The 24,993-nt window shown below is 33.3% G+C and overlaps 1 protein-coding gene across 1 annotated transcript; it reads left to right on the forward strand.

Annotated features, from left to right (window-relative positions):
* Positions 1-7,741: 7,741 nt before the first annotated feature.
* LOC137837524 (receptor-like protein EIX2) lies at positions 7,742-11,853 on the forward strand. The gene is made up of 2 exons (XM_068646540.1): positions 7,742-11,082; positions 11,653-11,853. The coding sequence occupies exons 1-2, from the start codon at positions 7,775-7,777 to the stop codon at positions 11,693-11,695; spliced, it is 3,351 nt and encodes a 1,116-aa protein (XP_068502641.1). The 5' UTR covers positions 7,742-7,774; the 3' UTR covers positions 11,696-11,853.
* The last annotated feature ends 13,140 nt before the right edge of the window (positions 11,854-24,993 follow it).

Genomic DNA, 24,993 nt, shown 5'->3' on the forward strand with positions numbered 1-24,993 from the left:
AGGCTCCCTCACTAGAGTGCAACCTCTGATGGGATAACCACCTGGGTACCACCTTGTGTACCTAGTCTCTAGGGTCCATTCTGGGAGTACCTTAGTTGTTCACGTGCCATGCATGCAGCTCGCCCCTGGAAGGTGACCCTCACGGGTCGTATCTCTCCTAGTGGCTCTTTATTTGTGTTACGCCTGAGCGCGTCATCCACACCGCATGCATGGACCCCTCGTGACCTAGGCTTCTCCCTATTGATAATTGGTGTGTTGTCTGGGATCCACTTCTCGTGACTCAACTCTTCTGCTTGACTTACCAAGGTCCGAGGACACGTCAGCATATCCTGATGACCGATGCCTGATCACTCCTTGGCCCTCTGGGCGTATTGTCTTCGAGGCACTATGGGCGTACCGCGTGTGGGACCCTCCTTACATGACCGAGGCCTGACCACTCCTCGACACCCTGGGCGTGCCGCGTGCAAGGTGCTAGCTCATGCCGCTCGTGGGACCCAACTTACGTGGCCCCATGTCTACTAGCAGTCAACGACGCCCAAGGACTGGTCGGTACATTGAGTTAGATAAATATTTTGATATTATTATACTATTTGTCTCATACATTATAATTTTTAGAAAATGGCATTTATCGAAATATATTAGTGTTTTTAAACAACGAAAAATATAATAATGTATAATAGATATTATTGTTGTCAAATAATTCTTTCTTAACCCTTTTAATGGGTTAGAAAATTATGTGTACAATGACATCAAATTTAGAATATATGAAACAATTGCATACTTTGAAATTACAAGTCTTCACAAAATTTATATAAAGACAAATTAAACTTATGTTTTTCCATGCTTTTGGTAAATGTCATGATTTTATGCAGACTTTTCTCAATATAGTTTCGCCTTTTTGTTATGCAACTAATATGAGTTTGGAAGAGTGAAAAGGAATTGAGAACAAAAAAAGGTTTAAATATTTTTTTTTAAGAAAGTATTACGAAGAAAAATTTAAATTTACAGTGTACAGCAACATTCTCCCCGTTAAAATGACTCAGACAAGGTTCCATAACATGCAAAAGTTCAATATTAATTTCTTTTATAGAAGTTATAATAATAGTTTGTGTATGACTCTGGAACTTCAAAACAAAACCAATATTATATATTAATGAAGTGACAAGAAGTAATGTTATTTTACTTTTAAGAATCATTAAGAAAATAATACAATATTTTATTTTCATCTTTTATATTTTGAACTATCTTTACATTTGTTGTTTTATATATATATATATATATAATTCCGAAACTTAAAGTGGAAAAGTGAAGAAATACAAAATAATTTAAATTTATTTTAATATTTACTTGTATTTTTTTATGGGATGACAAATGATTGTTGATACTTACAAATTAGCATAATTAAAATATCAAGTTTCATAATGATATCTATGAAATTTCTAAAATTGATAGAGATACCACAAATATAAATATATATATATATATATATACTAAAAAAACAGAACCTCTTGCATGCTAAAATTAATTTATTTATGAGAAACATTAAAATTAGTTTCTTCCATAAAATTAAAATTAATTTATTTCATGAAATAAACATGAGTTCATTTTATAGAAGTTTTTTATATGTTTTTTTAAATTTTTATTTTGTATATAAATTAATTTTAACTTATAAAGAAATCAAATCATGGCAATGGTTAAGGCACAGAGGTCACCACTTTAACTATTCTCTTGTTGATTGGGTCTTCAATCCACTTATCTGTATTAGAAGTTTCGAGTAATGGGTTATTGGTTGGTGTATTTATGAGGAGAGGTCATAGGTGGTGCAGGAACAAAGGTAAAAGCAGAGGAGCTGTCAACAAAAGGAGAAGAGAGGCTCGATAGAAAGTTCAAAGGGGTTGTCTGGTGCATGAGGATCTCTAGTGTTGGGGCCGGAGAGAGTGCAGGATGTTGGTGTGCTAAAGGAGTAGTTGTTGTAAGTAATGGAAGGTGTTATGGTGATGTGACTGTTAATGTGTTGTATAAAACTGTAAGGAATCCAGTAGTAGTAACAAAATAGCAAGGAAGGTCGAAGGAAGCAGAATGGATAACTGGTTGTGGAAGAGAGGCGTTTGTGTGCCCACGCAATATCAACTAATCCTGCAGCTTGGTGCTCAAGTTGGAGAAAATGAAGTTGAGGTAGCCTGTAGGGATGAGTTATCAGGTCTGGTGATGCAATTTGTTGTTGTATGGGCAGGTAGAGAGCTTGAGGCTTGTGATGGAGCCAAAGGCTTGACCAGATGCTTGCAAGACTGGTGTTGGCTGGTAGTTGAGGCTAGTAAAAGCATACCAATGTGGTAGAGGTAAGGTAACCCAAGCACGGATGGTGATATGCATAATCAGCGAGTATGGAGCTACTGGTTTTGTTGATGTTAAGGGAGCCTAGCAGGCTTCAGAGCCAACATAATAGAGGCCTATTATGGGCTAGTTTTCTACTAGGTAGGTCCAACTAGTGGCAAGGAGGAGTAAACCTGTTGAGAATGGAGTGTTAGGTGTAGGGGAGGAAAATTTGTTAAATAATGCTGCTGGTTTTTTCCACCTGTAGTTTGTAGTGCATCTGAAAGACAAATATCAGCTGGTTTATATACCAATATAGAGGGCAGGTATATGGAGGGTGGATACTATGGTCCTCGATATTTTAATATCTAGGGGGAAGGCCAATGTAACAGTATCCAATCTTGAACCTGTTCTGCACTTTTGAGTTGTGAAGGTGTTGTCTAACCTCGACTGGGTTTTGCTGTAGGCTAGTGTGGTATGGGATGTTGTTGGACCAATATAAGCTGCTACCTGATCTGGCTCTGTGGTTCGGATAATCTAGTGTATAGTGGCATAGGGTGAATGTATCTTGCTTTAGCTTTGACGCAGGCCATTGTGCGACCCGAGCTAAGCACATTAGAAACTAAACTATAGCCTGCAGCAGCTACTTAGACAGCTTTGAGGGAGTTGTTTTGTTGCTGTAGGGGCTTGTTTTTTGAATTTATGTGTGCAGATTATTTTCCTTTGTTGGAAATTTGAAAAGTGGATGCTTGTCCAGCACATCTAGGATTGGCGTGCTGCTGCTATCACAATGCCAATAGGCACTGCTGGGGAATCTTGGAAGTTGGATGGGATGAATTGTCCTTTTGACTCCATCCAGCTTTGAAGCTACCAACTTTTTTTGGTTTTTTAGCTTAATGGCACTTTGCTAGAAAGTGTGCTCTTGTTCTCATATGTTTTATAGGAAGTGTAACTGTATTATTTAGCAGGTTTGTGTGAGCCTTGTATGTGCTCTCTGGTGACTGATTTTGTGTATACAGGTTAGAATATCCCTGAAGTGTCCCATTTTTAATTTTATTAATTCTTTGCTGATAAAAAAAATCAAATTTATTTTTCTTCTTATTTTTTTCTGAAAGAACTTATAAAAATTTCATACAAATATAGCCTAAACAAATATTCAAAAGTGTGATAAAAGTTCTCTATTAATTTTTTAGTAAGAAAGATGGAGCCAACAACAACAGTATTTACGTATTTTATAAAAAGCAAAGGGTGTTAGAATACGGCTATGTATGATAGCCGCACTTATAAATGATATTTACAAATATGGTTATTTAGTTGTATTTGTAAATCTTCGATTTAAGACTACGTGTACAACAAGTGTGGCTATATAGCCGTATTTATAAATGTAAAATAGTCGTATTCCTTTGCCTTTTCTCAACTAGTGATTGATCCGTGTTATAAAATTTTATTTTCACTAGATTTATTTTCTTGTTGTGTTGTGAAGTGTGATAATTATATTACGTACACAAACAAATGTTGATGCAGGTGTAGGAGTGTCTGGAAGGTCTTAGGATTTTAATTTGAGCTTTGAAATGCAATTATTTGTATTTATATAAATCGTAATAATGTATTAGGAACATTTGAAAGATTCTAAACTTGTACTGAACCGTGTAGAACTTGTATTGTAAATAAGTACATTTATAAGGTGTTACACAACATTTTTAAACATTTTTACAATAATATATTAAAATATATTTATTTATTATAAAACTAAAACTATAATATAATTTATAGTTCAAAATGTATCTATTTAATTATAATATTATCTATTACAGGTATTTTTTAGGTGATTTACTAATTTACTAGATCGATACTGACTTAATTAAAGAAAAAGAAAAGAAAAGAAAAGTGTTTTTTTTTATGGATTCTTAATTCATTATGCATTTTAAAAATACATTATTTGCATAAGTTTTTAAGGAAAATATAAAGAGAGAAAGATTGTGCTTTTCGTGACAAAACAAAAGAAGTTATCAAGAGAGAAAAAGAGAAGACAATAATAGTTTTTTTATCATCATGGGTTATTTTTTTTCTTTTTACCAAAATGGGGTTTGTTTAAAAAAATTACAAATTTGGACAAGTCGTGTCAATTTGACACGACTCTGTCATGTCATATTGAAGTCGTGCCAACTTGGCACGACTTTTGCCATGTCATACTAAAGTCGTGCCAACTTGGCACGACTTCTGCCACATCATAACTTTTTTTATTTTTTTAAAATTTTATTATTTATATATTGGGTAGTAAGTTATGTAATGTTAAAAATTAATTTAATTCATAATTTTCTAAGAGTGTTAGTTTTAAGGAACAAAAAATTGGATAATCGTGTATGGATCATGTTTGACGGTAATGTAATACAATAACTTTATTATTTGATTAATTAAAAAATGAAGAAAATTATTATTGAATTTGGAAATAAATAGATAAATGAAAATTTATTGTATTTGAAAAATAAATAGAGAATTATTGTTTTGAATTTGCAAAATAAATAGCTTGAGAATGAATGATTTTACATAACACGTAATGACGAGAAAAGATTAATTAGAACTAAACAAATTAGTAAGATTCATTACAAGATATAAAATAAAAATATAAAGTTGAACTAGAAGTAAATTATTTATGGGAAGATGTGCCACAATGTGGTCTTCGTATTTGTCGTTGAGGTCTTCGTGGAGGGTGATGATCAAGATATCAAATTAATTTTTAACATTACATAACTTACTACCCAATATATAAACAATAAAATTTTAAAAAATAAAATAAAAATATGACGTCGCAGAAGTCGTGCCAAGTTGACACGACTTCAGTATGATATGACAGAATCGTGTCAAATTGGGACGAGTTATGCATATGAAGTCGTGCCAAATTGGCACGACTTGCCCCAAATTTGTAAATTTTTTTAAACAGATTCCATTTTGGTAAAAAGCAAAAAAAATAACCCATGATAGTAAAAAACCCACGATAATAACCAGTGTGCCCGATAGAGAAGAGTTAGTTGTGCCAATTATTATCTTTGTGTTTTATTCTCTCTATTGTTTAGGTTTTTTGTTATTATCCATCCTATCAGGGAAGATAAATTTTGTTATATTGATTCTTATATGTTAAAAACAAATTTGTAGTGTACTTATTAATTTTTATTACTGAAAGTTTTTATTGGACTAATTGGTGCACATTAAGAGTTTGTTAGTTTTTTATTTTCTGTATAGTACATCCCGTTATCTTGTCTATTATTATTTTTTGTTACTTGATACTTTTAGTTCTTTATATAAAGAAGAATTAATCTGAATTTTTTTTCCTTTTTGTCTGTGTCTCAACAGTATTGTGATACAAATTATATCATAATAATAAATTATGATTTTTATATTTATAATGTTTACCTGAGTAAATAACGAAATATTTTTATTTTAATTTAAATAAGTTAAGTTAGATAAATATTTTGATATTTTATACTATTGTTTCATACATTATAATTTTTTTAAAAATTACATCAAATTTTTTTTATCAATAATAAATTAAATTAAATTAAAAGAAAAATTTAATGGTGTCCAACCTTATTCAATATCCGCAAGAATAACATAGACAATCAAACCAACAAATATAGCAAAGAGTTTAGGTTGCTACATTTTTGCGTAATTATGCAGAAAAAACTGCATAAAACCTTGACACCACATGGCTGCAAGCTTCATGCAATTAAACTAAAGTAGCGCTTATGATTGTGGAAACTTGTATGACTGAATCCTGCACCGTAGAAAGAAGAGGCCCATCGCTTACCCATTTTGTGTGGTGATAAAATTTCTTTCATTCGTGGCATTGACTTACATTTATCGAAATATATTACTGTTTTTAAACATAGAAAAATATAATAAAGTATAATAGATATTATTGTTGTCTTATATTTCTTTTCCAACCCTTTTAATGGATTAGAAAATTATGTTTACAATGACATCAAATTTTGAATATATGAAACAATTGCATACTTTGAAAAAGTCTTCAACAAATTTATATAGAGACAAATTAAACTTCGGCTTTTCCATGCTTTTGGTAAAATTCCATGATTTTATTTTAATATATAAAAAAATTATTGAATAACAATTAAATTTAAAAATAAAAAATAATTAATTACTATACTAATTAAATTAATACTATTTTACAGATTAAAAAATTATTAGTATCTAATAGTTTATTTAAAAAAATTAAAATATTTTTTTAATTAATATTTAAATTTGTCATTAAAATTTTAATTATTAATATTTTAAATTTTAAATTAGTCTTTAAAATACTAATAGAAACTAATATAAATAATTAGTAGATAAAACCTTTGTAGTTAATGCTTAGATATCAATTTAGAGATTACAATAAAAAATAATTTATATACCAATAATTTTTTAATTTATTACATAATTTAGTTAATATAGTAACAAATTATATTTTTGTTTCTATTTTAAATTAATTCTAGACTTTTTCTTAATATAGTCTCGTCTTTTTATTATGAAACTAATATGAGTTTGGAAGAGTGAAAAGGAATTAAGAAGAAAAAAAAGTTTAATATTTGAACTTTTTTTAAAAAGTATTACGAAGAAAATTTTAAATTTACAGTGTACCGCAACATTCTCCCAGTTAAAATGATTGAGACAAGGTTCCATAACATGCAAAAGTTCAATATTAATTTCTTTTATAAAAGTTATAATAATAGTTTGTGTATGACTCTGCAACTTCAAAACAAAACAAATTATATATTAATCAAATTAATTTATTAAGTGAAATACACATTTATATAGTTTTGAATTAACTTTAGATTTTCTGTTTTTGATATATATATATATATATATATATATATATATATATAACTCGGAAATAAAAGTGGAAAAATGAAGAAACACAAAATAATTTAAATTGTATTTCAAAAATATGTAAGAAAAGGAAATTTAAATTGGTAGAGAGAATACCACAACTATATACTAAAAACACAGAACCTCTTACATGCTCTAAAATTAATATTTTTATTAGAAACATTAAAATTATTTTCTTCCATCAAACTAAAATTAAATTATTTCATGAAATAATTCATGAGTTAATTTTATAGAAGTTTTTTTTTATATTTTTTTAACTTTTTATTTTGTATATAAATTAATTTTAACTTATGAAAAAATAAAATTTATTTTTCTTTTTTTTTCCGAAAGAAAATAAAAATAAAATTTCGTTCAAATATAGCCTAAACAAATATCCAAAAGTGTGATAAAATTTCTCTATTCATTGTTCAGTAAGAAAGATGGAGCCAACACATATTTACGAACAAACCCGTAAGAAGACTTCGTATCAGCCAACACATAGTATGAGCTATAAATATAAATTCTATAAGTTGGGTTTGCCATCAATAATTGAGCAAGTGTTTCATATCATATCAGCCACTTCATAATAATAATAATAATGCCTTCTTGTTATCTTTGTGCACTTCTCCTGCTTTTCCTTTTCTTCTATTCTTCAGCATCCATTCTCCCATTCAACCAAACTTCACAAATAAAGTGCATTGAGAGGGAGAGACAGGCACTCCTCAACTTCAAACATGACCTCATAGATAACTATGGCATGATGTCTACATGGAGGGATGATGAGAACAGTCGAGATTGCTGCAAATGGAAAGGCATTCAATGCAACCATCAAACAGGTCATGTAACCATCCTCAGTCTCCCTGGTCAGTTTCCTTATCAATATTTGAAAGGTGCAATCAATATCACTTCATTGTTTGCCTTGCAAAATATTCAACATTTGGATCTCAGCCACAATTTTTTTTTAGGGAGTCACATCCCACAACTTATTGGCTCACTTACCAACTTAAGATATCTCAGTCTCTCATATTCTTATTTTGGTGGGAGCATTCCTATCCAACTTGGAAACCTTACACATTTACTCTCTCTGGATCTAAGTCACAATTATCTTTTCCATGGAGAAATCCCTTATCAACTTGGACGCCTTACACATTTAAGGTATCTCAATTTCAGTTACAATCATCTCAACGGGGAACTCCCTTATCAACTTTCAAATCTGTCACAGTTGAGGTATCTTGATCTTGGAAGCAATTCATTTTCTGGAGCACTCCCTTTCCAGATTGGGAATCTTCCTTTCTTGCACACACTTAAACTAGCTGGCAATTTTGATGTCAAACCTACAAATGCAAAATGGTTGTCTAATCTCTATTATCTAACAAATCTTGCCTTGTATTATTTACATAATCTTGATTGGTTGCAAATTATTATTTTTCCAAACTTAAGAGAGTTGAGACTAGTTGATTGTTCTCTTTCAGATACCCATATACAATCCCTGTTTTATTCATATTCCAATTTCTCAACTTCTCTTACCATCCTTGATCTTTCTTCTAATATGCTCACATCCTCAACATTTCAATTATTGTCAAACTTTAGCCTTAATCTTCAGGAGCTTTATCTTTCTCACAATAACATTGTTTTGTCATCTCCTTTCCACTCAAATTTTCCTTCTCTTGTGACCCTTGACCTTTCTTATAATAATATGACATCATTGGTCTTTCAAACTGGTTTCAACATCAGTTCAAAACTTCAAAATCTTTATTTGCAAAATTGTAGTATCAGGGACGATAGTTTTCTCATATCAACTTTTTCAATCACAAATATTTCATCTCCTCTCGTCTCCCTTGATCTTTCCCTCAATATATTGAAATCATCGTCCATATTTTACTGGCTCTTTAACTCCACTACCAATCTTCGTATACTTGACCTTTATGGTAACTTGTTAGAAGGTCCCATTCCAGATGGATTTGGGAAAGTAATGAACTCTCTTGAAGTTCTTTACCTCTTTAGTAACAAACTGCAAGGAGAAATTTCATCTTTCTTTGGGAACATGTGCACATTGAAGATATTAGACCTCTCAGAAAACAAGTTGAGTGGGAAAATTTCTAACTTCTTTCAAAATTCTTCATGGTGCAACAAACACATGTTGCAGGATTTGGATTTATCTGATAACCAAATTATTGGCATGCTACCTGCAAGCATTGGATTGCTATCTGAGTTGGAGATTTTGTACTTGGATGGAAATCGCTTGGAGGGTGACGTCACCGAATCCCATCTTTCCAATTTTTCCAAATTAAGGTCCTTAGTTTTGTCGGAGAACTCTCTGTCTCTAAAAATAGACCCTAACTGGGTTCCTCCTTTTCAAATAATATATTTGGAACTAAGATCTTGCAAGTTGGACCCCACTTTTCCTAGTTGGCTTCAGACTCAACGTTCATTAATTTATCTAGATATTTCTGATAATGGGCTTAATGGTTCAGTACCAAAATGGTTTTGGAACAATTTGCAAAATATGGAAATGTTGAATATGTCTCACAACAATCTCAGTGATGCAATTCCTAATATATCAGTGAAGCTTCTCAATAGTGCGTCTATAATTCTAAATTCAAATCAATTTGAAGGAAAAATTCCGTCGTTTTTACTACAGGCTTTAGAGCTGAGGCTTTCTAACAACAAATTTTCAGATTTCTTTTCATTCATATGTGACAAAAGAAACTCTCCAATTGCCATTTTAGATTTATCAAATAATCAACTGAAGGGACACCTTCCAGACTGTTGGAAATCTGTAGATCGATTATTGTGTCTTGATTTAAGCAACAATAAATTGTCGGGGAGGATTCCTGTGTCCATGGGCAGTCTTGTTCAATTGGAAGCCTTGGTCTTAGGAAACAATAACCTAACGGGTGAATTAGCTTCCACTTTAAAGAATTGCAGCAATTTAGTTATGTTGGATGTGGGTGAAAATATGTTGTCCGGTCCAATACCATCATGGATAGGAGAAATCATGCAGCAGTTGATAATCTTGATCATGCGAGAGAATCACTTTTCTGGAAATCTTCCTATACAACTCTGTTATTTGAAGCATATTCAATTCATGGATCTTTCGAGAAATATGTTATCAAAAGGAATTCCATCATGCTTACAGAATTTGACTGCAATGTCTGAAAAGAGCATCAACACAAGTGACACTCGAAATCGTATATATTGGATGAATAACACTTATTTTGAAAGTTATGGGAGTTTGGATATCGGAAGTTACACCCTTAACATAAGCTTGATGTGGAAAGGTGTGGAACAGGGGTTCGGGAATCCAGAGTTGAAGCTTAAGAGCATTGATCTTTCAAGTAATAAGTTAACGGGTGAAATACCAAAAGACATTGGATATTTGGTTGGGTTAGTTTCCTTGAATTTATCCAGAAATAATCTGAGAGGAGAAATTCCTTCTGAGATTGGGAATTTAAGTTCACTAGAGTCCCTTGACTTATCAAGAAATCATATCAGTGGAAGAATTCCTTTCTCACTTTCTCAAATTGATTTTCTTGGTAAACTAGATTTGTCAGACAACTCTCTTTCGGGAAGAATCCCATCAGGAAGACATTTTGAGACTTTTGATGGCTCTAGTTTTGAAGGAAACAATGATCTTTGTGGAGAGCAAGTGAACAAAAGTTGTCCTGGAGATGGAGATGAAAGAAGAGAAAAGGTTGGAGAAGGTGAAGCAATGAATGGTGATGAAGAGAGTGATTGGTATGAGGCATTGTACATGAGCATGGGGATAGGATACTTCACTGGATTTTGGGGCTTATTAGGGCCAATACTACTTTCACGTTCTTCCAGAAATGCTTATCTCAGCTTCCTAAACAGATTCACAGACTGTATATATGAAAAATGTGGCAAGTTGATTGCAAGAAAAAGGTATGTTAGTCAAATATATCAATATTTCCTTCACAAATAATGAAAGTGAAATTTGGGATGTGATGATAAGTTTGAGCTTAGTCCTCAACAGGGCATTTCCTACATTCTCTAATTTTTCACTGGCTTTTCAGATGTATCAAATATAGAGATGGAAACAAAATGCCAAATCAAAAATATTTTATTTCATTAAATAAAAACAGATTACCGAAAGGTTATTACAGAGTCGAAATTATTTCAGGTTTTGGCGTTACCCCTTAACTTATTTATTTTTGTCTTTTTAATATATGCATATATAATTTTTCATATTAATTTACATAATTTTATTTGAAAGTTTGATTGTAAAATGAATGTATCTACTGATTATTTTACAATATATAGTGTGAAGATATTAATTTTTTTTTTAATCTTCTTGTAGATTAATATAATTTATTAATGGTTAATATAATTTATTGAATTGGTATTCAGATAAGTTGAGTTTAATTACATCATTTATAATTTGACATTGAAAAATATGATTCCCTCTTTATTTATCTTGTAATAAACCACATTAATGGTTGTAAAAAATTGCAGGTTATTGCAGATGTGCTACGCACTTGTGATTGATCTGGGATGAATGAAAGCATCATTGGTTGCCATAAAAGTGCAAGATATTTATTTAGTATTATAGTTTGAATGTTTTGTAGTAAGTAATGTATTTCAAAATCTTGTTTCCAGAATATGATTTGATCCAGTTGTTTTGCATAATGCATTTATAACGTTGTTTCGTTCTAATTCAACTGCTTAGAATTGTAACATCCAAGTGTAATGATCATTTTATATTTTATTTTCAACAACGTTTTTGCAAGTAGAAAGCCTTTATTATTACTATTTCTAGAAGTTTTATGTAAAGACCAATTAACTTTACTTTTCCATGATTTCTCAAAATGACATGATTCAAGACTGTTTTTAATAGTTTCCTCCTTTTTCTTTGTAATTGTTAAAAATAATTAGAAATTCTCCTAAGTAAACCTAGGTGTACGACCGTATTTATTCGAGTTTAAAGAATATAATTTAAATTAAGTGAAAAATATTTTTGAAAAAAGTTATAAATAAATTATAAATATTTTATTCTTTATTTATTTTAAAACATTATTTATTTTGGTACGTTTACTATATTCGCATTGTTTAAAAATCAAGATAAATAATACTTTACATACATCTTATGTTTTTAATTTAAAAAATGTTTATTAATCATAAAATCTTAATAAAACTTTGAATTTCAAAACAGTTTCTAATACCGCTCGTCTCAACTCTCTCTCAACTTACACACTTTTTATATAACTTACTCTTTTAATCTTTTGAGACCTTTTAATTTTTTGGAAATAACACTCTTATTAATTTCAATGAGTTAAAATTTTGAGTTGGATAACTTCTTTCTTATTCTACAATTGAATTTCTCTCCTTTTCTCCGGAGTTTTGTTTTTATTTTATAATTATAATTATAGTAGAGAATTAGAAACACTCCTATCTAAACCTATGTAACTTTATTTATTTAAATTTATAAGAATTTAAATTAAGTGAATATATATATATATATATATATATATTTAAAATAACTATAAATGAATATAAAGTATTTTATTATTCATTTATAGTTATTTTATTTTAAAATATTATTTGTTCTAGTACGTATAGTGTAATCACATCGTGTTCGGAGGTTAATAACATCTTATATACACCTTCATATATATATATATATATATATAACTTACATTTTTAATCTTTTGAGACGTTTTAATTTTCTGAAATAACACTCTATTATTTTTAATGGGTTAGAATTTTGACTTGGGTAACTCCTTTCTCATTCTAGAATTGAATTTCTCTCATTTTCTCTTTCGCACATGTGGGAGGTTTTCTACTCCACATGTTTTTCTTTTATAATTGTAGTAGAGAATTAGCAACACTCCTATCTAAACTTATATAACCTTATTTATTTAAATTTAAAGGGTAATTTAAATTAAGTGAATGAAAATATATATTTTTAAAATAACTATAAAAAAATTTAATTATTTAATTATTCATTTATTATCAAATATTATCTCTTTAAAATATTAAATAATAAAATGGTGACTTTTATTAGTGAATTATCACAGAAAGTGAGTTCTTTTAAAACAAAATTTATTGCTTTAGTGATTTTTCTCTATGCATAACAATTGCATTCACTTAGATATAAAAATGTAAAATCCTTAAATAGATATATTCATTTATACTTAGATGCAATATTCACTATCTACAAAATTATTATTATTTTTAACTAAAAATTAAAAATTAAAAAAATAAATATTTACAATTATAAAGATGGTATACATATATAGATAAATATTTGATTTAACAATAAACATGGTACAAGTGTAACATTTACATATGTATATTTAAATAAACTAAAGATCAACACCTTATAAAAGATACTTTAAAAAAGAAAGTCATCCTAATATCTTCAATGTCTTTATTCTTCAATAAGGATAGATCCTTCAATAACTAAAAATTCAAAAATTGACTTGATGAATAAAAATACATAATTACATAATTAATGTGTTTAAGTTAATTTTTATTATCCTTAGTGAGTTACTAATCTTGGTGGATATTATTGTGCATATTATTTCATCACATAATATTTATACTCATTTTCTCGACTCATATGACACTACAGATTATCACGGGTTTCGAAATCTCCCTAAAATACGATAGATTTCATAACCTCCATAAAATACCATAAGTTTCAGAACCTCTGTAAAATACCATAGGTTTCAAAACTATGAATATTTGTTTTTTTTTCATTCATTTATCATTTAAGCATTCATGTGTTTTTTCAACCACAATTATCTACCTATATTGTATTTATTTATCTATATATGTTAAAGTGATTTTTTCAATAAATAAAATAAATAAATAGATATAACATTTAACATATATATATATTACATTCATCAAAACTATCTTATCATAACAATTGAAAACTATAATATTCTAGGTGTAAATATTCTTCATATCTTTATCTCTGACTAATATATATTTTTAGGAAAATAAAGAGAAGTAAAGAATAATAAGAGAAAAACTTCTAACTTGTAATTAGTTCATTTTAAATTATTTTTTTCAAAAAATAACTTATAAGAAAATTTGTCTATAAATGCATGTACTCCAAAAGATGTGGATAAATTTGAACTACCGTTTCCAGACAGTTATTATTTCCAAAGTGTTCTAACCTTCATCGTCATAATTAGAATCAGAATCAGAGCCAGAGGATAGTGGTCCTGCGTCGGCAACAATCAATTCAATAAGATATTTTAAAAAATAATATATAGATAGGACATAATAAATATAATTTTAGATAATAATTGTAGATTGTATCTTCGTCGACAGAGAACGGAACCAATGAGAACAAACTGAGCAGTTTGTTGCCTTATTGTCTTCTCCTCTTGTGCCTTACATTCACCATTTTCTAAAATTCATTCTATAGGTGTCATCCAGGTTTCCTTTTCAAAAATGGCCATGCACTCGTCCGTGCTGACGTTGGGATTTTCGAGGAATACATATATAAGCGAACGGTGGAGTCCTTTCCTTTTAGTAGTAGCCAACCTTAAAAGCATGTCGACTCTAGCATTATGCTCACATCAAATGTGTTCAATTTGAACATTTTTTAATTTAGACATCAAATTTCGAATGAGGTGATAGTATTTCTACAATAAAGACTCTTTTACCTCGAATTTCACTTTAATTTTTTTGACTACTAGCTGAGAGTCGCTCCTACAAATAAGTTGTTGGGCTTCCATGTCATATTTTAAAGTAAACTCAACCAGGATGACCTCATATTCTGCTCGATTATTTGACGTTTTGAAATCAAAATTCAATGATTGTTCAAGGAGAATATCGCCCGAACCTTCAAGAACTACTTCTACGCCACATGACTTATCATTCGATGAACCATCCACATGTAAGGTCCACTGGAGATCCTTGTCCTCGGTCGGCCAAGGGCCAAGTTCTGCCGTGAAATCGGCTAAGGTTTGAGACTTAATTGCCCCCCTTGGTTGATACTGGATGTGAAATTCAAACAACTCAACCGCCCATCCAATCATTCCTCCGACCAAATCAAGTTTAGCTAGAATATTCATAATAAGATAGTCGGTCTTCGTGCGGTGACAACGAGTGTTAGATCTACCTTTTCAATCATCTGATAACATGCCTTTGCACCATGTAGGACTCAACTAATGAAATAGACTGATCGTTCTTCTTTCTCCACTTCTTGTACTAGAACCGCATTGACCGCTCCCTCTGATACCAAAGGTATATTATGATTGGTTGTTGAGCGTCTAGTTTTTGTATGACTGAAGAGACCACCAAAAATGCTTTTAAGTGAACAAATATTTTTCACATTCGGGTGTCCAATTAAATTTAGCCGTTTTTCGCAAAAGTTGGATGATATACTTGATTTTTTCTGCTAGCTTCGGCACAAATCTGGCCATCATTCGATTGATCAGTTTATGAATTTCTTTTAAATTTTCAGGGCTTCTCATTTCAGTGATATCCCTACACTTTTCTAGATTTGCTTCAATACCACGATGGGTGAGCATGGAACCTAGAAATTTTCCACATTCTACCCCGAACGCACACTTATCGGGGTTAAGTCACATACCATGATCTCTGAGAGCTTTGAAGAATTTTTTGAGATCTTGAATGTGCTACAAACATGAATAAGATTTTACCACTATGTCATGAACTTAAACTTCGACATTTTGGTCGAACATTCCTTTAAAAATTTGATCCATCATTCTCTAGTAAGTTGCACCAACATTTTTTAGATCAAACTACATGACTTCATAATAGAAGTTGTCACAATCGGTCATAAAAGTTGTTTTCTCCTGTCTCTTGGATGCATTTGGATTTGGTCGTATCCAGAGTATGCATCCAGGAAACTTAAAATATGGTGAAGGACCACCCCATCAACTAGTCGGTCGATGCTTGGTAGAGGATAAACATCTTTTGGACAAGTCTTATTGAGGTCGGTGTAGTCCATGCACATCCTCCATTTACCATTAGGCTTTTTGACCATGACCACATTTGTCAACCATGTGGTGTAGTGTGCTTTTTTAAAGAAGTCGACTTTAACAAGCTTGTCAGCTTCCTTGCACGCTGCATTGCGCTTCTCTTCACCCATTTTTCTAATCTTCTAGGCGATCAGTCTTGCTTTTTTTGTAGACCAAAAGGCGATGTATGATAACATCTGGACTTACTCCTGGCATATCAAAGGTCGTCCAGGAAAATAAATCATCATTTTCAATTAGTGTCTGACTCACCAATTTGTCGTCGACCAACTTTAATGAAGTCCCTATGCATGTTGTATGTTCTTCATCACGTAAGGGTAGCGGACGGAGATCCTCACCCGCCTCAATACGAGTGTCATTCAGTCAGGGGTCGAGGTCGACCAATGCAACCATATGTTGTCTTCTAGGAGATCTTGTTTCTCGAGACTAATCTCTGATCGATCCTTTAGACCTTAGAGAGTGTTGTCTTCTACATTCTCTCAACTGTTCACGCAGTGATTCTCTGTAACATAGTCAATTGGTTTATTCGACTTTCAGGCTTGCAACGTAGCACTCTCAGGCTACCTTTTGATCAACATGAACGATGACTATGTCACCTGAAGCAGATGGAAACTTTATCGCAAGATGCAGAGTTGACACTATTGCTCTAAGGCAGTTGATGGATGACCGCCCGAGCAAGATGTTATATGAAGTATTGGCATTAAAAAGAAGATACTTGATTTTAATGCACCAGTACAAAAAGGTAAATTAACGACGGTTAAAATCGACATTTAAAGACGGTTCTGGAACCGTCGTTATTACCGGCGTCGTTAAAAGGTATGGGTTTTTCACGACGGTTCCCATAACTGTCGTTAAAACTCCAACTTATAACGACGGTTCCCACAACCGTCGATTTTTGAATTTAAAAATTGGGAGGCGCTTTTAAAGACGGTTCCCATAGGAACCGTCGTTATAAGTATGGTTTTTTTAAAAACCGTCGTTACATGTCGTGATTAAAAAAAAAAATTTTAAATTTCAAATAACCTGTTTAAAGTTTTCAATTCCAGAAAATAAAAACATTTCAAATCATAATTTAAACATAAAAATTAAATACAACAAAATATAACATTATACAAAAAAAGTTTGGTAATATATAAAAAAATTTGTCATTGTAATGATTTATCTATACTAGAGTGTTATACATGGTTACAAAATACTTTGACCATGTTGTTCTCACATACTCCAATGCTTCTAAATCTAGCGGGTGTTGGTCGTTGAACAACTGTGACATTTGAAATATTTTGAATTAGTGCATGAATAATAAATATCAAATTTTAAAGTGTTTATTGTATTGAGGTATTACCTTATCCCAACCTTTCTTAATTTCAGCTTGCAAAATAGTCAACATCCACTGCATAACATAATAACCGCACTCATAATTTTGAGGTTGCCTGTTGGACTGCTTGTGAAAATAAATGTATTAAATGAATGAGTGAAACACATTAAATTAAGTAAACAAATATACTTTAAATACCTTAAGGTACATCCAAGTGAGTTTTTGTGCGTTTGAAGTTCTCCTCCCACACAACATATTATATCCAGAGTAAGCACTAAAATAACAAGATTTCATGTTAAAATACATAACATTATATAATATATAAGTAATAATAAATGTTAAATGAAACTGTCGTACCTATCTATAATGTTTTTAAAATAGGCAGGAGGTTTTTTATGCAAGGAGCAAAACCATGCAGCGGTATGATCTTCAACAGATATGATCAATAGTTGCCAATGACGCCTGTATAACAAATCAGTTAATTAGTTTCTCTTATTTCAATAATTTATTAAAACTTATTAAATAAGAACTTACTCATGGATGTACGGAGCAAAATAAATGTGTTTTCCACCATTCTTTAAGGCAGTGGTGATGTATGTTTGTGTTTCCGACTTCTTGTTTCCAATTGATTGAGTGATTTGAGGGTCTAAAAACCCATATATATTGTGTTTCCCCTCATCAAAGCATAATCCAGAAAGATACCTAAATTTCAATAAGTTAGTACTAATATATTTAATAAATCAAAAGTATAAATATTTTAAAATTTGAACTTACATCATCCATAATTGCAGAACTGTTATGTTAATCTCTTGATCTCCGGATGCAAGGTCCAACAAATCAGACATGTGAACGTACAACGATAGATTACTATGCCTTCCAAAAACATTGGCATCCCATGGAACCTCTAACACGGTTGTATCTAAAGCTGTAGCAACTTCTACCAATGCCGCCAGAGGATCATCAATGGAGACTATTTTCTTCTTTCCCAGAGGCAGATTTGTCTTAGGTTCCTGCTACTCATCAAAACAAAAAAAATACTTAAATTAGTTAGAATGTAATATATCTGATATATAATTCTATTAATATTAGTGCAAATATATACCATAGAGTCTATAGGTCTGACGAGATGTCTAGGCCAGGCAACGAAAGTATGTAATGCCTCTGCCACAATTATCACCTCTGATGTCGGCACAGGAACTGCAAGACACCATAAAGGACCTTTTCCACCGTGACCTTCATGAAATTAGAAGGAAGAGGCACATTGTGTAACATTGTGACCCCTTCATAACACTTACCCAAGGCAACGAATCGGGTCAAAGAATTACACTCAACATATAATTCGCATTGACTAGTTGAGCCAAAGTCATCCCCTGATAGATCAACTGCCGAACAACTCCCTTTAGTGCTGACTTTCTTAATAGGAGGCGGAGGTGGTTCATCTTCTACCATAGTAGGTGGTTGCTGTGAGTGTCCTAAACCCTCCAACCGCTTTTTGAACTCCATTTCCATTCGCGCACTAAACTCCTCCATGAAGCTTTCTTTAAGCTCTTGAGTTACCTCAGCCTTTAACTGCTCACGTAGTTGTAGTAAATACTCTTGGCTAGGTTCATTGGACAATTGTTCCTTGCTGTGTGATGGAGGTCCAAAGTATGACCGAATCCCAACCCCATATCCAGCTACACGAACACGTCCAGGGTGTTCAGGTCGTCCGAGAGCAACATTAAGAATATCATTGCGACCACATGGTTTAAAAGTCCCCTGTGTTGATTGCTCATTAAGAGAATCCTAAAACAAATGAAAAGAAATTGACAAACTTCAACACAATGAATTTAAAATAACACATAGAATTTAAAATAACACATTGAAAAGAAATTGTCAAACTTACAATGCGTTCAACTGTTTGTTCTGTAGACTTAGAACTCCATGTCCCTAATGTGTTTATACGGGCACCCTTCCACATCTCATGTCGGAGTGGTGGGGATGGAGGTCTTAAAGAATCTACACTATTCATTTCCTCAATGGAAGTAGAACGTGCTTTAATCTTTTCTTCAAGCATCCTCTGCTCTAGCAACTTATAACCACCACGAGACAATAAGTGTGGGGTATCATTATGTGCCTGATTTGCTTTTGCTTTGTTTCGAACCTCCTATCATAACACTCAAAATTTAGTAATACGTTAATATAAACTATATTCAAATATAAAAGTGATACTAACCTGCCATTTTTCAGTTTGTCGAATAATGACAAACTGCTGCCAAGTTTCTTCATCAATGGATGCATATTTTGCACAAGGATTTTCTTCTTTCCTTTTCCCATATATATAATCTGTTGTCAATTTTGATTTAAACTGACGAAACTTGACACCCACATCTGAAAGAACCTTCGCTTTCAAGGTTTCCACATTCGGGATGTTGTAATGTGTCTACATTGTTTGAAAGAATTAGTTCATAAACAAAAACAAAGTATAAAAGAACTTTAGATTTAGCAAAGTAAAAACAGTTACATACCAGAATATCTTGCCAAATCATGTTTTTCTCGTGGTCAGTCACGTGATCCCAGGACTGAGTTAAGATAGAGATCCTTTCACGAGAAAGTACTCCGAGATAACTCCTATATTTCTTTGCATGTTGCCCAGTGGGCACACCAGTGTGGATATCAATAGACAAAGGTATTTTGTCATCTTTACTAATCTTCTTAAACATATTCTTCAATCTTGTAGGTCCTCTACTAGTTTTTGAATGGGAAACTTTATCATCTGCCATGTTCCTGTTATCAAAAAAATATAATAAGCATCAAGAATATGAAATATAATGAAAATGAAATATATTGTAAAACTAAACATGAATCACATGTACATACAAATATATATTCCTTCATCATGATCATTTCGAGTTGCATGTACAACATCAGCAACATCCTCGTACTCTTTATTGATGGTCGTTCTTGTAAGTGATTCAATCTCACAAATGTCATTGTTTGTATCTTCTGGGTCATTATGTTGTTTTTTTCCATGTAGCACAACAGACCAGTGGTCAGACGTAGGATCTTGGATATAGAAAACTTGGGAAGCTTGATGTGCCATTATAAATGGTTCGTCATGATAACCTATCTTTCGAAAGTCAACCAAAGTCATTCCTGATTCATCAACTTTGACACCAGTCTTATTGTCAACCCACTTGCATTTGAAAACAGGTACAGTAAACTTGGTATAATTAACTTCCCAAATCTCTACTATGACACCATAATAAGGCATTGATCCCACAACAGGATTTTGATCCTTTGCAGTTGAAAACTGCATAGACTCTGCCTCCAAGGTGACTCCGCTATTTTGCACTGTACTCCTATCATCTCGAGACTTTGTGTAAAACAAACAACCATTTACTTCATAGCCAGAACAACATAAAACATCAAATTTGAGACCGTTTGCAAGCCATGTTAATGTTTCAGATGCTGATGGATCATTCATTATTTGTTGCTTAAACCATGACATGAAAGTTTTGTTATGCTCAATTAACACCCATTTTTCTGATTGTCTTGGATTTTTATATTTGACAATGTCTTTGTGTGTATCTAAGTATGGTAACACCTCATCAGTGTTATTCAAGATATACAAGTGTGCTTGCAGAACCTCTTCTCTAGATTTGCTTATGACATGTACACCTCTTGAAGATTTACTTATGAATCTACGAGAGTGCCAACCTTTTTCAGGAACTCCTATACATTTGGCTTTTGACATGTACTCAGAACAAAACTCAATAGATTCTTCTGAAATGTATCTTTCAATAATGGAAGCTTCTGGACGACATTGATTCTTCACATATCCCTTCAAAATCTTCATGTATCGTTCAACTGGATACATCCATCGCATATAAACTGGCCCACACAATCTGATTTCTCTTACAAGATGAACAACCAAGTGTACCATAATATCAAAAAAAGATGGAGGAAAAAACATCTCGAGTTGACACAAGATAACAATTATTTCTTCTTCAAGTTCATCCAACTTCTGAGAGTCAATCTCTTTACTACATATGGAATTGAAAAATGAACATAGTCGAGTGATTGTATGCCTAACATTTTTGGGCAAGATTCCACGAATAGCCACCGGTAATAATTGTTGCATTAGAACGTGACAATCATGTGACTTTAAGCCAATTAGTTTCAAATCATTCATAGATACAAGACTCTTCACATTTGAAGAGTAGCCTTGTGGTACCTTAACACCTTTAAGACATTCACAAAAACTTGTTTTCTCTTTCTTTGACAAAGTGTAACACGCTGCAGGCAAGTATGTACGTTTACCAACTTCTCTCGGTGCCAATTCCTCTCGTATATTCATTTCAATCAAATCCAGACGTGCATTCACACCATCCTTTGTTTTGCCTTTAATGTTCAGAAGTGTTCCTATTAGACTGTCACACACATTCTTCTCTACGTGCATTACATCTAGACAGTGTCTAACATCTAACTTACACCAATACGGAAGATCAAAAAAGATTGATCTCTTCTTCCATATTTCAGTCACCGTTTGCTTCTTCTTCATTTTTCCAAAAGTCACATTAACATTTTTGATTTTTTCATAAATTTCAACACCACTTAAGGGAGTGGGACAAATGTCATGTTCTTGGTATCCGTTAAAAGCTTTTTTCAATCGACGATACGGATGATATTTCTTTAGAAATCTACGATGCCCAAGATACACGGTTTTTCTTCCATGTTTCAACTGCTCATAAGATGTCTTGTCTTGACATATTGGACATGCTCTATGGCCTTTCACACTATAACCTGACAAGTTCCCATATGCAGGGAAGTCATTGATAGTACAAAACAACATCGCATGCAATCGGAAAGATTCATTTTTAAACGCGTCAAACACATCAACCCCTTCATTCCACAATAATTTCAAATCTTCAATCAATGGATTAAGATAAACATCTATGTCATTTCCAGGTTGTTTTGGACCAGAGATCATCATAGATAACATCATGTATTTGCGCTTCATACACAACGCAGGAGGTAAGTTGTAAATCACTAACAAAACGGGCCATGAACTATGATTACTACTTAAATTTCCAAAGGGATTCATTCCATCAGTTGCCAATCCAAGTCTTAAGTTTCTTGATTCTTTTCCAAATTCAGGAAATTCTTTATCAATATTCTTCCACTGCAAAGAATCAGCAGGATGACGAAGTAATCCATCACATTTTCTATTATCTGCATGCCACCTAAGGTTTTTAGCGTCATCTGCATTTGCAAACAAACGCTTAAGCCTTGGAATTATCGGAAGATACCAAACAACCTTAGCAGGAGGACCTTCCTTTGTCAATTCATCAATTTCATCATTTTGACGAACCTTAACCTTATAGCGTGACAAACCACACCTGGGACATCTTCTTAAATCTTCATACTCATTTTTGTATAAAATACAATCGTTAGGACATGAATGTATTTTTCTATACTCCATACCCATTGGACAAAGTATTTTTTTCGCCTCATAATTTCGATTGGGCAAGGTATTTCCTTCTGGAAGCATGTCCTTAAGCAATTGAAGCAATTCTGTAAAACTTTTGTCGGTCCATCCATTCATTGCCTTCAAATTCATCAACCTTAACACTGCTGATAATCGTGTGAAGTTAGTTGAACCAGGATACAAAGGAGTCTCTGCATCATTACAAAGGAGTCTCTGCTCCCACATCACGAATCATGTCTTCTAATCTATCATCCATTGAGAAATGAACTTCCTCCGAAGCTCCGCGCACACTTGGCAAGTCTAACAATTCACCATGCCACGTCCATGTCGTATAACTTTTCAAAAATCCATCACACAAAAGATGTTCTCTTATTTCGGAAACACTCAATATCCTTCCATTCAAACAATTGACACAAGGACACCTTATTTTTACTCCATTATTACAACTAATAGCATTATGTTGCGCAAACTGTAAGAATTCTTCAACCCCTTTTTCGTAAGCATCACTTATCCGTGGTGTATTAATCCAACTCCGATCCATGGAACTGCTAAACTAAGAACCAGTGCTTTCAAAATGCAATTCATTAAAAAATAAATCAAAATTGCCGAAGGTCGGACACCTCCGGACTCAGAACCAATGCGTTCAATATGTCAAAACAATATATAATCATTGAAGATTAAATCAAAACTGCCGAAGGTCGAACACCTCCGGACTCAGAATCAGTTCGTTCAATATATGGAATCAATATCTAACTCAAAACAAACACTTTCAAAATATATCTAATATAGAATTCAATAATAAATAAAAATATACTAACCTTAAAACGGTGCGGCAGAGGAGACAATGGCGAAAGCACGGTGGCGTGGCTCACAAGGCAGCGGTCGCGGTTAGCGAGGCGGCGGAGCACGTCGCGGAACGGCAGTCAGGGGCTTCGTTCGTCGCGCGGCAGGTGCAGGCGGTTGCGTTAGGGTGCGCGGAGGCACGGTGGGAGGAGCAGCGGCGCGCACACGGCTGGTCGCGATGCGCAGGTGTCGCGGTGCGCGGGGAGGCTCGGGGGTCGCGGTGCGCGGGGAGGCGCGGCGGTCGCGGTGTGCGGGGAGGCGCGGCTGTCACGGTGCGCGGGGAGGCGCGAGCCTGGCGGGCGTGTGGTCGCAGTGCGCGGGGAGGCGCGGGGGTCGCGGTGCGCGGGGAGGCGCGGCGGTCGCGGTGCGGTCGGCGCTGAGACGGTCGGTCGGTGGCGAGAGCGGCGGAAACAGTGGCGGTGGTGTAGGGCCTGGGTCGCGGTTTTGTGAGAGAGAAGAAAGAGTTGTTTTGCGTAAGAGTGAATTCGAAAGAGGGAAAATGTTCATTCTGAATGAAAAAAAAAATTTGCACATTTAACGACGGTTCTAGAAGAACCGTCGTGGATTCATTGACATTTAACGACGGTTATTGGCGAACCGTCGTCGATTCCTGCCAGTTCGACTTTTAACGACGGTTGTGGCGGGAACCGTCGTTAAAAGTGTGCAAAAAATTCAAAAATATTACGCAATTGCCACCGCCTCCCTTATCACGATGGTTATTTCTAAACCGTCTTTAAAGGGTGTCGTTATTCAAGTATTTTGTACTAGTGATGGTCTTGCAGAGATATCTACCTTTGCTGAATGTAGTATCGACCGAGCTGCCTTGATCTACCAAAACCTTGGTGATAGAAAATTTTTCAATTTCCACTGTAGTGACCATGGGGTCGTCCTAAGCTGGATTAATAGAAGTAAAATCATCATATGTGAAGAGAATTTGAGGGATTCTCGGTCGGTCTTTGTTGTGGTTGAATGGACTGACTGGATAACCCTTAAAAGTTTCTTACAGGTTGAACTTGAACATCCGCTGCACGCAAATCTCCAACGATCATGTTAATTACCTCACAAACACCTTGTCTTGAAAAATAGCCATGCGTGGGACTTTCACTCCTTTGTTGTTTTGAAGAACGTCAGTCCTCTTTATAATGAAGTGATCGTTCCTCCTTTCGACCATGACCACCTAGCAGGAATCCCCTAGTGATCGTGTT

This window comes from Phaseolus vulgaris, chromosome 4 (assembly GCF_000499845.2).
Source record: "Phaseolus vulgaris cultivar G19833 chromosome 4, P. vulgaris v2.0, whole genome shotgun sequence".
Lineage (NCBI taxonomy): Eukaryota > Viridiplantae > Streptophyta > Magnoliopsida > Fabales > Fabaceae > Phaseolus > Phaseolus vulgaris.